The sequence below is a fragment of the Dromaius novaehollandiae genome, chromosome 2 (genome assembly GCF_036370855.1).
Source record: "Dromaius novaehollandiae isolate bDroNov1 chromosome 2, bDroNov1.hap1, whole genome shotgun sequence".
In the NCBI taxonomy this organism is placed as follows: Eukaryota; Metazoa; Chordata; class Aves; order Casuariiformes; family Dromaiidae; genus Dromaius; species Dromaius novaehollandiae.
Genome location: NC_088099.1, coordinates 29385496 through 29403164, shown reverse-complemented (window position 1 = coordinate 29403164; position 17669 = coordinate 29385496). Strand labels below are relative to the sequence as shown.

The 17669-nt window shown below is 47.8% G+C and overlaps 1 protein-coding gene across 1 annotated transcript in view; it reads right to left on the bottom strand.

The window, feature by feature from the left end:
• The window catches only part of TRIM71 (tripartite motif containing 71), a 65116-nt gene extending 53176 nt beyond the window's left edge, over positions 1-11940 (bottom strand). The window contains exons 1-2 of the mRNA XM_064506125.1: positions 11773-11940; positions 9303-10992 (exon numbers count right to left, since the gene is read on the bottom strand). Coding sequence (XP_064362195.1) covers positions 9303-10160 — 858 coding nt within the window. The 5' untranslated portion in view covers positions 10161-10992; positions 11773-11940. The remainder of the gene's footprint in view (positions 1-9302; positions 10993-11772) is intronic.
• Between the last annotated feature and the right edge of the window lie 5729 nt (positions 11941-17669).

Sequence of the window (17669 nt, the reverse complement as noted above, 5' to 3'; positions counted from 1 at the left end):
GCCTTGCCTATCAGTTATCAATTAAAGAAAATCTGGTTTCTCATTTGCTCATCTAACCACAAAAAACTTTGGTTTAGGACATGCTCAGCCTGCTCATTCGGCAACCAGCTTCTTACAGAGAAGTCATGCCTTTCTCAAGTAACATCCTTGTATGGATCAAGTATTCTTGAAATCTGAGTGACTTTGTCCAGCAGCCTGCAGACCCCCTTCACGCTCCAACTTCAATGTATTAAATCTCCAGTGCCTCTGGGCACACCATATATAGCAGTGGGGGCGGGGTGGGCTGCAGGGGGGAAATTTAACTCTTTACCAACATTACTTCTAAAGGGAAAAAATGAAGGCTTGGAGTTGTGACGATTCCTTTAGTTCTGTAACAAGTCTTTCCTCAAAGTAAGAGATTCACGCAGCTTCATACAGATGCACACATACATGTTAAGTAGTGTGTGTATGTGTACATTTTAGAACTACATAGTTGACTTCCAAACCACAGAAAGACAAACAGAGCAATAGCAAAACCCTAGAAACTGTGATCTTTATCTCTTACACCCTCAATCACCTGACCTGACATTACTCAAGGTTACAGAAGATCAGGAATAGTAACCTTGCCAGGTAACAGGGTCCAGTACTGACTAGTTCACTGGCTATTCAGTCTGTACTGCCAAACCTCATAAGAAAACAGCGTTCAAGTCCCTTGACACAGCACTAAGTTGGATTACAAAGCTTAAAGGCATCTATAATGCAGAGAGCTTTCACGTTTTGCTTACACCAAAGATTTAAGGCTAGGGATTTTTATATTGTACACTTTACTCACACCATTCACACTGTTAAGACAGTAGTCAGAACCACTGAAGGGAAGGGGGGCAGGGGGGGAAGGAGGGTGAGGGCATTGAAGTTTGGTAGCTGATATTTCCCCTAAATAATAGTCTGCTTTTTGTTAACCATGAGCAGCTTAACAAAAGCCTGTATAAGATTATTCTTCTAGCATGTTTGCCACTCTGGACAGCAAGTACCTGACCACACAAATAGGACCCACCAAAAAAAACCAAACAAACAAGAAAAGACAACAGGGGAGGAGGGGAAGATGCAGCAGCATGCTGCAACATCAAATTTAAACAGGATTCTTGGATGTTGAGTCTTACAAGCCCCTGCCAGCCTTTTAAACCAGCTGAAGCATTTAGAAATCACGTACCTTGACTACACCTTAAGCGCAGAAAGGAAGTATTTACAGTAGATGGTAGTTTAAGAACATTGGCTATCCACAAAATGAATAGGATGGATATGTAATACCAGCAAACAACTAGAAAAGATATGGTTTAGCAAACTTGACAAGATACCTTTAGATATTTTGATTATGTATGAAGGACAACTTTAAGGGGGGGGGGGGAAATGCAACATAGGAAATTTAGCTATTACCTTTAGGTCATGGAGAACAGCATGCACCTTTCTCCCCCCAAAGCACTCAGATCCAAAAGCAGGCAGTTATTTTGATAGTTCTGGAAAATACTAGTACTGCAAACAGCCTTGGCTATTATTTATATGTGATCTTGGTGAGGATTACACTGCAGTAACGGAGAGCAGAAAGACGTAGCTACCAAGGTAATTATAGAAGGACAGCAGCCTTTGGTTGGATTAGCTTGTTCATTTCAGAAATGACTAAGGTATTCCATATGTTTGCCTTTTGTCAGTAGAGACCATTTTTCTTTTGTCAATACAAACCATTCCCACAATAGCAATCAAGGCATAGTTCTCTTCCCCCCAACCCCATTTTAAATATTCAATTCTGAAACAACTCTGAAGACAGATTTTCACTCACTGCTAACGAGACAAGTTTAGAGATTGCCTCAAGCTGCTTACCTAGTGTTAGAAGATAAACCATTTTCCTCAAAGTCAGGACCAGTGTAAAGGCATAGCACAGCATACTGAACTGTAAAGTGAAAAGCTTCTGATTAAAGCTTCCTAAAAAAACCACTTTTGGCTGAAGTCTTAGTAATATCAAAAATATTTCACCTGTGTGCACAGGAAAACCACTGATCAGACATCACCCCAGCAAGCTCACAATTTGATTTCCCCCCCCCCCCCGCCCAAAATGCATGTTATACACTCAGGTGAAATAACCACAGTTAGAAGACTGGGGCTCTTATTTCTTAGAGCTGAACATTTAACTATGAATTGATTCCTATGAAGTGTCAATAATGTACACATATGCAGAAGGCAACAGAGTAGGACAACACAGTAAAACATACACGAATGAGGCTCATCTCCAGGGCAAATTTACCAAAGTTTACTTCTTTCCACGCCGAAAAGCCAAACCATTCAAAGCAACTACCATTTCTAATTCCTAAACAAGAGATTATTAGCTACAGACTCCACAGCTGGCAACTTATTTTGTTGAGGGTTGGTAGAGAAGGGACAAATAGTTTCAAGTCGAAAGCTTGTTAGGAAAGAATCTAAAGAACTCTTATTCCTTTATCAGCCAGTTACAATTTTGCTTCTTTAAGATGGAAGGGGAAAGAAGGACAAAGTAATTCAAATAATATTACACTGGAAAGAAGCTTTTAAATTCAAGTTAGGCAACTGAAAGTCAGACAGAAGTGCTCCAATCCCAATACATTTTTGTTCTATTCTTGTGACTTTCAAAGTTGATTTTGGATGCGCATATGTAATACATTAGACAAGAAGACAGACAATACCCATCCCACCCAGATGTCCCTTCAACAAGCACTCAGAGAAAACAGAGAACAGTCAATGGAAGAGCTGCAGCTGAGTCCATGCACAAGGAACATCTAGTACAAGGACATATGTTTAATATTTTTTGAAATCAGGAATATCTGATTATTAACCAATATATGCATTGTTGACCACCAGTGCCCTTTATTAAGACTTAGAATGATAATGTAAAAGTTATTAAAAATTATGTACTACACAATTATGATCCAGTATTACACTTGTAACTGCCATATTGAAAGTGGATTATAGCTAAAGACAATAAACCCCTTCTCTGAAATCTTACTTCTGGTAACATCGGTCTTGCCTTCAGTGTATTGTTTCTACAGCTTAAAATCTGTGCTCCCAGCACACCAAAATTCCTTGTCTGATGGAAAGACACCAGCGACTTTCCAGGAAGGAAGGGAGTATGGGAGAAGAACTAGAAAAAGATGGGGTCAAGACAGTTTTGAAAGAGGAATGATACCTCTTAACTTTAAAGAGAGTGGAACTAAGTAGCTTCCCCTCTAAGGAAGCACAGCCTAGCAGACACATTTACATGCCCTGAAGATTGAGCTGAAAGGATAAACTCCTACACATACAGTGCAAGACTTGCACAGAACTACTACAGTGCAAGACTAATACAAAATTCACTAGTCAGAGCCTCTTTTCAAGTCATGAGATGTAGCATATCAGATTCAAGACATCATGATAATGACAAAACTGAAATAAGAAAGGAAAGTTATTACTACTTCAAAAATTTACACTATAGTCGGTATATAAATTTCAGAAACCAACAGTATCAGTACAGTAGAAAGTGTTCCCCACGTAAGAGACCACAAAAAACCATCACCTGAACAACCAAGGTATTTCCATTTCTTCCAATTTTTACTTGCTGGATACAGTCTGAATTCATGCTTAATTAAGTCAGTAGTGTAATGATATTGGATTATAGCAAAACTTTGATGATATTTACCCTAAAATGTTGAGAATATTTGGATGTCAGCAATGCTAAAGCTGGGGGGAGAAGGGAAAGGTTTGGTTCTGTCCAGCATGATGGTAAAATTCTGTTTCGAGACCAGTAAAACTTGTCTGCCTGACAAAAGAGAAGCAGTTATAAATCCTGTCACCTTCCTGGATGTAAAGGCATAATCCATAATAGCATGCTAGGGAACAGGGCACAGGGAAGAAAGGAAGGCAGAGTAGTCTAGGAAGTAACCTGTTTAACACCAAATATCTAAGATATTAGAGATTAAAACCCTTCATCATTCAGAAGATGTTAAGTCCATCTTACATGGACCATGTATGTAAGAAGCAACTCAAGAGTGTCCTGCCATCTTCACCAGAGAAGGGGAGGGCAGGGGGAGGGGGGGAAGAGAGAGAGAGAGAGAGAGAGAGAGAGAGAGAGAGAGAGAGAGAGAGAGAACAAAACAAAAAACCCCACCACCACACCGTACACATGGTCTCAGTAACTGAATCCAAGGTTTTGTTTTCAGACTGGGAATTGCACGTGCATTCTGATACTGGAGAGAAGAGACACAATAAGTAAGATACATGAAAGGTGCATCTGCATACAGTTAACTGACAAAGTCTATGCAAAACTTCTTAAGTATACTGGAAGTACACATTTGTCTAGATCATGTATAAGTTTTCCTACAGAGCTGAAGCTATAGCAACCACAACAGCTGCAACACAGTAAGTGTTGTATATTAAGCCTGGTGTCTGCAGGATGCACTCCTAAAGCTTCTAATCATTTAGTTTGGAGGAAAAAAATCTAAGCATTAGAAGAAAGGAGCAGCAAGACACTGCATGATGTATCACATACTGCAGTTTAACATAAACAACTCTTCTCAGCAAGACAGACAAGTGCAGACACAGACATATTCCCTTTATGCTAGACAATTGTTTTGGTTAGACTTTCAGGTAGACCATGCAAACGTGTCATGAAGCAAAGCTAAATGTTTGGCAGTGATGGCAAGCCATAAGGCAAAAGGGGACCATATCTGCCTATGCTTCATTTCTAGGCATGCTGTTCCTTCTTTTCCCTCATACCAGTTCCATTTTGGTCCAGATTTGATTTGAATAAGTTTATACTAAGTCTAGAAGAAGGGGAAGGGAGGAAAGAAGTTTTCTACCAGGTTAGCAAGTTAAACTGGCTCAGAGAAGCATCTATTGAGTGCACACAGCCAAGCTTAGGGAAAAGACACCAAGATCCCTCTCTTTCAGCAGCCATGAGATGTTAAGAGAGCTCACTCCTATTGTGAAACCAGAGCTTCACTCAACATCAAAGCCACTTAGGTATAAATTCAGTCAGCAAATTTAGTCAAGGCACTAGATTGTTAGCTGAACTGAAGGCTATTAGTGTACGTATAAGGGGCAGAATTAACTCAACAACTTCCAATAGTCTTCTGTCTGTAAGACAGTATGATTTTTAGACCACAAAAAGGACAGTAAGTTGAATACATGCAACACTAGGATTCAAAATAGCTAGAAACAGTTGCTCTTAAGAAGAGTTCAGCAAGTTCATTCCTTCCTTTTCAACAGTAACTCAGCATGGATGATTCTAAACATTCTACCAAGAAAAAAAAAAAAAGAAAGGTTGAGCTTTCACAGGTGACAGTTCTACATCCAAGGCAAATTGCCTCCCACATGCAAACTGCTTACAAAACGGGAGAGTGGACTACTAGGTAACCTGAGGGTAGGATCTTCATTTCAGCACATAGAAACTGAACTAGCACAGATATCAAAATAGGAGACCAACAGCACTCCGTAATTGTATCCAGTGCTGCCCCTACACACACTGATGCCTCTGTGAGCCAGTTCAACTCACTGATCTGACAGCAAACTTCTTAATGAGTTTGCAAGACAATGTGATCATTAAAGAACCTGACCAAAGCCAGAATGGAGGCAACCAAAGGGGAAGTTAAGTGTTGCAAAAGGCAAGGAGAGGAAGAATCGAAAAGTCCTTTCTTGCAGTGGCTGTGAGCCTTTGTTACAGAGTTCTGCCTTGTGGTCCCCAATTGGCCTGTAAAATGGAATCTCTGAGGCAACAGTTCTCAGCTCCCATACTAAGGGATCACAGGCCATTAAGTTCACCGAGAATTTGGCAACTCTGCACTTTTCCTAAAAAGGATTAGAAGTCTGCTGTTGAAGTGTTTTGATCATCACTGCTACCAAAAAGTGATATTAACTAAAACATGTAGCAGCTGAGAGTCTGCACAAAGGGAAACCCCACATTATTTAACTGAAGACACGTGGCCTGTTCCATTTTTGTACCAGCAAAGTCATTTGAATCCAAGCAGTTTCATCTATGCAAAGTGTAAGTAGCTTACAGCAGTTCCAGTGTTTTCTAGGCATTTATTTCGGCTTGTAGTCTATTATTAACGATTCTATGGAAAGAAAGATAGAGGTGCTCTCTTTCAGTCCAAAAGGAGGGACAATCATCAGGCAGTGAGGTCCCAAATGGTAAGCAACTGGCCCAGGTTTCAACATCAGATCTATGACAGGAATAGAAAGATTGGTATTTGCTTTTTTGCAGGAATACAGTGTTTACTTGATTTCCTTTCATGCATCAGTGTAGTATTTGCAGACATTATCAACCCTGAAAACAAGGCCCAGAGTTCCATATTCTTTAACACTTGCCACTACAGTATCAGCCAATATTGCTGCCAAGTTGTCAGCGACTGCATGTACTCATAGCACACAACAGGTTAGTGTTGTTTCACATGAGCCAACAACCCAACTCAAACTGGAGAGAGTCAACTCAGCTAGAAGAAACAGCTCCATACATCCCAGTAGAGAGTTGAAACCTTCATTTCTTTGTACTGAAAGGACGAGCAACCACACCAATTTTGCAAATCTATGCTTGCAGACTTCTTTTGAGACTTGAAATACTCAAAACCTAACCATCCATGGTGCTATTCTTGTCTTTCACCTGAGGGAGTCTCAAAATGGGAGAGGGGGAGGAGAGAGCAGACAGTGCTTCCTCAAGAGGCAGGGAGAAAAGACCCAAGGAAAACCAAAGAATCAGCAAGAGCCAAAAGGTGGCAAGTGAAGCAGTGGCGTTAGAAGAACAGAGTATTGGGTGCTAGGAGAGGAGGCAGAAAATGGAAGAAAGCTGGCTGCTACAGCTTAGAAGCCCCAGAGTCAGAGTCAAGCTCCTTGGAGCCTATCTCAAATGGGGTGGGGGAACAGAATACATCCTGGGAAAGGAGAGCTCTGCATTTGAGAAGTACTACTGTAGCAACTTACAGCTTAGATCTGCCTGTGCTTCAGCTCAGCTTCAGGACATGGATGGACTTTCCTGCTCTGTCAGACACCAGCTTTTTTCCCCACTTCTGTGGGGAATAGAATCACCATTTATAACTACTATGATTAAGGTCTCAAGCTGCCATTCCAGCCTTGCTTTGTAGGTTTGTTTTTACACCATTAGACAGCCAAACTAAGTATTCAGTGTATCACTTAAGCACTCTCTTGGAAGGCTGCCTTTCTATTACCATTCCTTTTATGAGGCTGTAAATAGCATTTAGAATTAAACAAGCAATAACCCTCACTGTTTTGCAGCCACCCTTTCCTCAAAAATTGCACACCTTGCCAATTTTTAGCAAAAGTTAAAGACTTAAACTGTTCTTAAGTATCACAGTCAAGAAGTTCTTCCCGAAAGTTTCCCATTGAGTTAATAAGACTTACAAATACTAATCAGGCACACCCACATTAAGGAACCATCAAAACTCAGTCAAAAAACAATAGTAGATCACTAATTTGCAGAACAAAATCTTTTCTCTTACAGGGGAGAAGGCTCAAAACTGCCTACTTTTAAAAACAAGACTTAGAGGACACCCAAAACTGATCTTAAAGAGACATTTCCCCTTTTCCAAGCACATTTTTCGAGAGGAAGAAAAAAAGAATGTAAAATAATCAAACAAGCTACTTTTAAAGTTACTTCTAGAGAAGCTGTACAGCCAGCAACCTCTTTATTTCACTTGACATACTTCAGTAGCAAGTTTCATGACAGACTACACTGAGGACGTATGAACTAGAAGCTCCTTAGTCAGTACCACGCATCCAAAATTATAGTCCAAAATGAAGGGAGAAATACAGCTATCTATAATAAAAATGACAGATTTAATTTTATTCCAATATTCACTTTTACACGTTCTTTAGGAGGCCCACTGCTAAAAAGATACTTAGAGCAGAAAAGGCTGTAAGCAGCCCAACTGCTTTCCCCTCCCCTTTCAATTCCTGTCCCTCAATCACTCCCCCACCTCCAAATGCTATTTTAAAAGGTTCTCTTTTCCCACCAAAATACACACATTCTATCGTCTGTCATTAATGATTAAGACCCAGCTTTTGCAGGTTTTCTAAAAAACTGTTGGAGTTACAGTAGCATAACAGGAGTTAGGAAAACTGTCCTTGCAAACTGAAATTAGAGATATCAGCACATTTTGCTTGGTTAAATGGTTTTAGGTGCAAATTAAGCATCCACCCCACAGAAAGTTTTCCCTCTCCTACTCTGTCTTCAGACAAGGAGCTTCTCCTCTAAAGCAGTCTGCTTGCTGTCCGGTCTCACGCTGGGAGTACAGCACCCCCAGCAACGAAGGTACTGAGAAATCCCACCGGGGGCACCCTGTTCGACACCCGCTGTAGAAGGGGGGCAGCAGAGCGGCACTGCCCAGCTTCAGACGAAAACCAAGGTACAAACGACCACTGCAAAAAACTACTTTCCAATGAAACTTAAGACACTCAGCATGTTCTGAAGCAGCAGCCTCACTTAGATCTGTGAAACAAGAATCGTTTTTCTACAATAAAGACCACAGAGAGGGGGGAAAAAAGTCTGCAAGCTCCTGTTTTCATATTAAAGCTCTCATTTGTACCACAGAGGCAGCTGAAGTGCTAGCCAACAGCAGGAAAAGTAGCTAGTACAGACACGGGTGAAGTCCTTTGCTAATTTATTGACTCCTTAAAAAAAAAAAGTGCATTTTCCCCACTGCACAGTATCTCTCTCCCTATTTCTTCGCTTTCTCAGTCTCCCATGGGCTTTACACGCCAACCACGGTTCAAAGCAGACCCCCCCACAAGAATATCCATCTCCGCGTTAGCGGCGCGGGGCACTTTCGGCGTTTCGGTCTCGCCACGCCGCGCTGCTCTCCCGGACTCCCCGAGAAAGGCGGCTCCAGCGGCGGCCACGCCGGACCCCCACCACAGCGGGCCGCCCCGGCACCCCTCGCCGCCCAGCCCGACCCGACCCGCCGCGGGAGGCGGCCCCGCGGGCACTCACCTCCGCCTGCCGGGCAGCTGCGAGCAGCGGCGCCCGGGCTGGCGAGGCGGCAGCGCGGGACCTCGCCGCCCGCGGCCCCCCCACGGCGACCGTTACGGGGGGCGCGCGGAGCCCCTCCCCCTCCCCCCGCGGGGAAACCGCCGCCGGGCTCCGCGCCCCGCGCCGCCGCCGCTCGCCTCGGCGGGCAGCGCCCCGGCACGGCCGCGCCGCCCCGCACCGCGCCGCCCCCCAGGGCCGGGCCGCGAGGCGGGCGGGGGCCCTCTGGCGCCGGGCGAGGGGCCGGCGGCCGCCTCCCCTGCCCTGCGCCGCGGCGCGGACTCACCTCGTCGTCGTGGTGCTGGCAGTAGCTGGCGCGGTCGGGGAAGACGGAGAGGATGTTGTAGGGCGCGGCGGGGTAGGGCGGGCTGAGGGCGAGCGGCGCGGCGGGGCCGGCGGCGGCGAAGCGCTCGATGAAGTGGTCCTTGGTGAGGCGGACGCGCTGGTGCGCCCGCACGCAGTTGTCGCACAGGTGCTCCTGGCAGTCGAGGCAGCGGGAGCTGGCCGCGTTGCCCTCGTCGCAGGAGCTGCAGCGCGGCTCGCCCTGCCGGCTGTGCGGCCGCCGCAGCAGCAGCGCCGCCGAGCCGCCGCCCGCCGCCGCCGCGGGCGTCGAGGGGGGCGCGGAGGCGGCGGCGGCGGCGGGCGAGGAGCCGGCGCGGTGCGGCGGCGGCGGGCGGCCGTGGTGGCGGTTGTTGCCGCCGCCGCCGCCCGCGCCGGAGCCGGCGGCGGGGCCGGCGGCGGCGGCGCGGCCGTTCTTCTGCTCGTCGGCGGCGGCGGCCACGACGACGACGTCCAGCAGGTTGCTGAGGAGGAAGTTGGAGGAGGGCAGCGCGTCCATGCCCGAGGGCTCCGAGATCACCACCTTCTGGTCGCAGATGGGGCAGCGCAGCTTGAGCGCGTCCCCCGCGCCGGGGTGCCGCTGCGCCTCCAGGCACTGGCGGCAGAAGGCGTGCAGGCAGGGCAGGACGTGGAGCCGCCGCGGCGGGCCCCCGCAGGAGGAGCCGCCGCCGCCGCCCGCGGAGGAGCTGGAGGTCTGCGAGGAGGACGACGAGGTGGAGGAGTTGGAGGAGAGGGGGGCCGGCGAGCCGCACATCTCCTTGCACAGCGGGCAGATCTGGAAGTCCGACTCGGGAAACGAAGCCATTTGCGACGGGCCTGGCGCGGGCAGGGGGCGGGAGGGAGGAGGGCGTGCTGGGGGGGAGGGGGGGACACGTGTGGGCCCCCTTCGCCCCAAAAAGGGTGTCGGGGGGAGGAGGCGGCGGGGAGCGCTCAGAGCCGAGAGGGGAGAAGGTAGTTTTGCAAACGGCTTACGAGCGAGCTGGCATCGATCAGTCCTTTTGCCAAGTGGGATCGATGGGCCGGTTTTGCAAATACGGTATCATCGATCCGGCGGTCTGCAGGGAGCTGGATCCTCGCCTCGTACTTCGCTGCTGCCGGGACTGTATTTTTGGTATCAAGGTGTAGCCGTCCCGTTCCCTCTCAGCAAATGGATCCTCTCTTCCCCGCCGTGTACTTAACCCCCGATCCCCCGTTGCATTAGACAAATTGTATCGATCCCCAGATCAGTCTATACCTGACACAGTCTTCTCATGTCCCCCTTGGGTCAGCAGTTTGACAACGTGGCTTGGTTACTTGTCTTCCTCCTAAACAGAAAGTGCATGGGCGCCAATCGCCTGCTCCCCCCCGCATCCAGCGGGGACGGCGCCTCCGTCCGCCGGGCTGGGCTCGGGGTCGCGGGGCCGGAGGAGGGCTCGGGGCGGCAGTGCAAGGCCCCGGCCGGGCGCGGAGGGGCTGAGCCGGCAGGACGCGGGCGGGGGAAGCCGGCTTAAACTCAAGTTTCACTCTGTCTTCTTGGGGCGTTGGGGTTGTTTTTTTTCTCCTCCTCCTCCTCTTTGCCTTTAAACCTGTGCTTGTCGGGGGGGAAGGGGAAATCTCGGTTCAGTTCCCCCTCCCCGGTTTTGCAATCCAGGGCAGCTCTAGGAGGGAGAGAGAGAGGCACTGAAACACAGTGGCCAGGCAGACTTCTCCGGCTCCAGTCCTCCCCCGCCGACGCCTGCTCCACCACCGCATGACTGGGGGGTGGGGATGGAGGGCGGCGTTGATGCCCACCCCAGCGTTAGAGCCTCACGCTGGCGGGACACAGAGGAGGAGGAGGAGATGGGAAGGGAAGAAAAGGGATCCGGCTCCGGGGATGGCCAGCGAGGGCAGCCCCCGGGGCTGCTCTGGACGCCTTGTTGCGGCTCTCCGGAGCGCAGCGCCGAGCTCGCAGCCGCCCTGCCGCACGCGGTGCCCGGCGGGGCGGCTCGGCCCAGCCCGGTTCGCTCGTCGGCGGCCGGGTCAGCGCCGCGGGCTCGGCGCGGCTCGCACACGCCGCTGCGGCCGCGGCCGGGCAGAGGAGCAGCGGCAGGTCCCCGCCGGCCGCCCTGAATTATTCATGGGGGGTGTATTATATTCGCTCGCACAAATTGGAGCCGCTGTGCAATGCTATCCGAGAGCGCTACGCTCGCCCCCTCCTCCTCCTCTCCGGTTCTCGCTCGCTCTGAGCCCCTGCAGCGCCTAGGATCACATTTCCTTTGTCATCTCGCCTCTTCGCGTGGTGTTTTATTGAGAAAACAAAAATAATATAAAACCCGAAGAGGGGGGGGGAGAAGCGGGGGGAGAAGCAGCAGCAAAAGAAGCAAAGCGCCCGCCTCCCCCGCGACCCGCCGAGCCGGAGCCCACCGGCCCCGGGGGGTGAATTAGCAGGAATTACTCACTGATGCGGCAGCGCCGTCCCGGGCGGCGTAGGATCCGCGGAGAGCCATCGCGCTGCGGAGCGGCGAGCCGGGCCGCCCGGCCCTGGCCTCAGGGCGCGGGGGAGCGCATGGCCCGGCGCGGCCCGCGGCGCTGGCGGCGGCGCTGCTCTGGCCCCGCTGCGGCCGCCGGGCACTGGGGCGGCGCGGCGGGCGGGAGCCTTTTAAGCTCCGACGGCGCGGGCTGACTTCCGCCGGGGCGGCGGGGCAGGAAACACCGGCCCCCCCGGCCGCCGCCGCGCATCGCCCCCCGGCGCCGGGCGCCCCGCGGCTGGGCGCGTCCCGGCGGCTCGCAGCCGGGGTCTCTCCCGCTCTCGAGGCTCGGGGGCGCCTTCCGGCCGCTCGGCGGGGGCTCCGGGGCGCTCGCGACGCGCTCGGCGTCAAACCGCTCGGTTAATTGTTTTCTCGCGCCGGTTCTCCTGCCCCTCCGCGCTGCTGGTTTTGCTTTGCACGGGAGGGTGGCAGGGACAGGCGTTTCCTCTCCCTTAAACTGACGCGATGAAGTTAGCAAAAACTAGCGTTGATCCCGTTGTTTGGTTGCAAAACCAAACTTACAGAGAAAAACACAATTATTTTGTTTTAACGCAACGCTCCTAAGCTGCTGAAAGCAAAGTTTCAGCTGCAGCAGTAGCTCAGAGCGAGTGAATGGCCAACCTCTCGTTTCAGTATGGGTTGTATGAGCAAACAAGGATGCGTGGTATTTTGCCCTTATCAAGGAGACTGGAAATACTGAAAAGTTTAAAAGCACGACATTGGCCTAGGGAGTGGAAAGCAAAATACTGAAAGTAGGGAAGGGTGCATTCAGAACAGTAACTGAAAGTGTTGTATCTAAGCAAAATAAACTCAAAACAAATGAGTATTTATAAAGATCTAACAGCAAATGATAATAAGCAAGGAAAAACACAGAAAAGAAAAGCGGGTTGTTGAAACATACTAAATGATGCTTCTCCTCTGCTTGGGCCTTAGACATACAAATAATTACGCACTTACTTAAATTTTAAAATAAAAATGTCTTTTGCTGGCAGGTACTGAATAGTGAGGGTGTCTCCAAAAGCCTTTCTGAGAACAGAGAAACTCAAGAGTGCAAATGTCCTTATGCCAGACCAAGCGACAGGAATAGGTGATGAAGCCAGTGGGGCAACTAATGTGCATTAAGTTATAAAAAAGCGTGAATATTTATTATGCCCCTCTGTGGTAGTATATTAAGCTGGGAACTTGCCTTATATATCAGTAAAGGATTTGGCTCAGGGGCTGTGCTCTTTATATTACATATGCATATGTTCACATTTGAGCATGCAAGTGAAACCCACCACAGCTTTGATTAGCAAAGGTTAAAAAAAAATCATCGAGCCTTGACTCAACTCTGTTTATTTGTACTGTGGTTGTTGCAGAGGATTATGATGCTGTAGTGCTTGTCCTTTTCCAGATGAAGCCAGTTAGTTGTGAAGAACAGTAACTCCCTGGACAACAAAAGCACAGTTGATCTGCTTGAGTTTCCCAGATAACATTTTCCACCAGCTCCCTCAATAGAAACCGTCATCATCTGCGTTCAGAAATACTGAAATTGGGCAGAAATCCCCAGATGTGTGTCTCCAGGCATATCTGACACCCCTGCCTTCTCCTGCGACAGCTGTTTGCTTTTCAGCTAACGGGCTGAAAAGGGAAATTTTGTGCTTCCATGCTTCAAGTGGCTCTAACAGGTTCACGAGGCTAACTATATGCTGAGGAAGGTCCTTGCTGCTGACAAGATCCACTGTATTTGTGCCAAAGCTCCTGGACCTCATTTATGGCTCACAGCTTACACCTCCCTGAGCTTGTAAAAGCCTATAAGCAAGTCAGTGTCTCTGAACAGTGGGTCCTTATTCTCCAGCTATCATCCTCATATTCGAGCACCTCTGTCTTTCTAAATTTAAGGTCTTCTTTTCTCCTCCTTCCACCACCTTGCAAAGGAATGAAACATTTAGTGGCTTGTTTTGATTACGGATGTCTTTCTATCTTCATTGTGAAAAAACACTTAAATACAGCTGAACGGAATATACCAATATTGCACTCAGTTCTGAAACGTTAGCCACTGGAGCACTTGTGTGCTCACCTACACAGCAGCTAGCATTGTGCATTTTTCTGCTTAGCACGTTGACTTGATGTTTTTAGATCCAATTAACTCGTTCTATTTTTAAAAAAAATCTCTTAGCTCTCCTCAGATAGAACAAGGCCTCGATATATTTCATTTGTTGTTTAGCCCGACGAACATGCTGGTGAGTAACAGCGCAAGAGCGATAGATGAAGTATGAGAATCTTCAGGTTCCTCGGTAGACAGCAGGATGAGAATTTATTTTCATAATTTTTCCCTGGGAAGCTAGTACCTCGCATTTACCCCTTTTATTTTTTAAAAACAAAAGAACAATAGCTATCCCGGTTAGCAGGACTATTGTCTCTCAGTGTCAAAGAAATGAAATCTTACTGCTTACGTGAGTGTTTGAGGCATTTCTCTGCATTCTCCGCTCGTTTGCCTTTGTGTTACTCTGGTGAGGTTTCTCTCATTTATTGCCTTCTCTCCAGTATTTTTCCCTCCCATTTCTCTCATCTTTCTTTTGTCCTCCATTCATATGCTGTTGCTAGCCTGAATTTGAAACCATATAAAGTTTGTTCTATAGGCAAGTGCATCATTGAAACTGTGTTAAAATCATAATGGTGTCGTGATCACATCATAGCTGTGTTAAAATATTGAATGTTAAAAGATTTGGATAATGTTAAAATCTGGACGCAATGGCCCAGATCTTCAGAGACACCTAACTAGCATCGAAATACCTCTGATGATACAGGCCAACTTCCATCTAGTTGGAAAAATCTGTATTTGTCTGCCCTTGACTAACTGTCCAGCTACTGCAGCTGAACTGTGCATTTAAATGTATTTTTTTCTCCCTCCCCCCCCCCCCTTTATTTCAGTGTAAAATAGGACACTGGGACAGAAGACTGCACCTGAGTCACTCTCTAGCATCTGCTTCAAACGTCGGGATGTGCTTTCCACTGTCCGTACTGAGAAGCTTCGTTTGCTTGAAGGAAAGCATCTGCTTTCCACCAGCAGCACTACAGGACAAACGAACTGTGTTCCTGCCAAAAGCAATACAGCTGGAAAAGCCTGGGGTCTGAAGGTTAAAAGCTTTGTTAAGTAGAACCAGGTACAGTAATTGTGGGTTTGGAGATATTTTACTGTAATTTTAGAAGCAAACATAAGGAGCTCTCCCCTATACCACCTGTGTAAAATGGTCCAGCAGCCAGATAATTTTGCCCTGTTACATGCAGCACTAAGGCAGCGTGCCAGCTCAGAGCAGGTTGGGCTTGCGAACAGAAGTAGCTGAGTAGCTGGTGACTCAATCCTTGAACATGCACTGGTAATAATAAACATACAGGACCAAACTTTGGTTATCATTGTTGCTGTTTTGCATGTCAAGCCTCAGAAAATATTCCCATCTCCAGTCATGCTATCCTGAAAAAAGTCTGCAGACATAAAAAGCCAGGATAGCAGTTGATCATTTCTGCATAGTATTTTCTAGTGCTTATAAAGATCTACAACTCTGCCTGTCCTGTCATCCTCAGGAATCCCCTTCCGTTTTTGTTTGTTAACAGTTACCAAGAGTGACGAGGCACAGCACCGCATCCTACGTGGATCGTTGGTCTCCTAGGCTGATAAACTCAACTGGCAGATCGATGTGTGAAGGGAGCACTTCCAACAGAGCTCTCTGCAGGCAAAAGCATAGGCAAGACCTTGATGCTGGCATAGTCTTTGGGGATTTCACATTTGTCAAATAGTCCTGGATAAATGAAAGACAGGAAGGTTTTGTTGTTTTTTAGCTCAGTGTTAGCAACTTATTCATGACACTCAGAGGAATATCCATCTTTTCTTTGGCTTTCAGCACAGTTAGACTACACAGACAACTGCACCAGTTAAGTCCAGCCACTTTAGCTCTGATTTGTGCTTTTTTTTTTCTCCTTCCTTTTCTCATTTTTCCTCTTGCAAGCACAAACTTCTAAATTTGCCTCAGATTCCAAATTTGCCATGCCTGCTCTTGCATACTGACTCTTGCTCAACCGTATATCTGTCATTGGATCCATTAGAAGTACAGTAGTAAGTTAAACTTTCTGCATGTGTTGCTGAGCTTTTTGTTGCTCCTATATGGTATGTTGGATCTGGAGCAGGGTAGAGGGCTGGGGAGCAAAGAAGCAGTAAGTGTTGTCCCTACAGTATAAATCATCAGGAACTAGCTTGCACAGCATATTAATTCAAGCTCTTGACACTGCCTCCTCCACCCATCCATCTCCCCTACAGCAGGGTCACCTTGAGTTTAAAGATGTGCTTGTTAAGATGTGACGGGATCCAGAGGGGAACAGAGATCGCTTCCCCCTATACACTTGTACAACAAAATCTATAGAGCTTGTTGGTGTGTTTTTAACTTTGTAGCCTTACACCCCTGGAGGGCTGCTTTTGGAAAGCGGGGGTCTTGCACTCCAACAGCTGACATTGCTTTTAAGGCCAGAGACAGGTTTAGGGATTGGTCTTCCACTCTCCATTCCTAGAGAGAAGCAAAACCCTACCCTCTTCCCCAGCGGCACAGAGCTCTACAGGCTGTTGATGCAGAGGTGTCATTTTTGGATGTGCCAAAGTAAAGGTTTTTTGCTTGTAACTATAGAGTCTCCCAGGGCACCTCTTGTGCTTTAGTCTCCCTCTAGCTCTCCTACCACTTTGTATACACCTGAGAGGTAAGTAAGTGACATTTCTTTTCTGTGCCTCATGATTCATTCTTATTCCTTTCAGAAATCCTGGCTGAAAATTGTCCTGTTCTAACTATTTAGTGTGATTTAGCATAACAAGGACTTTTAACACCTTTACTCCTCAATGGCTATCTGTAGAACTTCAGTTTCCTCTTCCAGACTTCTCAAATCTCTTCTGCATTCATCATCTGTTCAATCAAATCTCCCGTTAGACTAAGTACCTGTGTTGGCTTTATTCTCTGATGATGAGAGTGCAACTATTGCCTCCCAGGACAGGCTTAAGGCCAGAAGATGCAAATGTCTGTTCTTCTCACCCTGACTGCCCTAACCCTGTCCGGGCTCTCAAACTTGATGCCTACCCTTAAGCATGGTCTAAATCCAGGTTTTGGGACACATGGAAGTGACTTCACTGACTGGATGTTGGACTTCGTAATACTTCTCCAGCATCAGTTTTTACATGTGTTTTAAAGGCTCTCAGACTCAGCTTGAAAGAAATGTCCCATTAGATCACTTCTCCCTTCAAGAGAAGGCTTGGCAGAGTAGATATGTCTTGTAAACTTGCTCCACAGGTCAAGAAATACAAGCTCTGAGCAGCTGGAGGTGGAAAGCAGGTGCCAACATTATGGGCTAATAATTAAAAATGTTTTGTTATTAGTCTCCTGTTTCATGACATTGCTGCTGCTCCCATACCTCAGTTAGCATTTATCCTCTCTGCACTGTTAACTGAGCTGTAACTCAAAAGTCACCCTTACCTTCCTTCTTGTTCCTATCCACAGTATCCTTTTACTCATTTGGGGGAGTGCTTTTAACTGCTAGAGGTGGTATACGCTAACGCTTAAGGGAGAATAACTTGTCAGCTGCTAATGCTTCCCCGCAGCTGTGTAAACTCAGGGAGTGGGCAGCTGTTCCCCTCCAGATCTGGCTGCAGGAGCTGGAAGCCCTGGCACCCTCGGCTATTCATTACCAAACCCCCCCCCCCCCCCCCCCCCCCGTTCAGCCCCTAAAATGGGACGTGTGAGTGTCCCCTAACGTGCTGCAGCACGACGATGGCTGACCTTGTGCGGGAAAAGATGAGGCGCTTGTATAGCCTA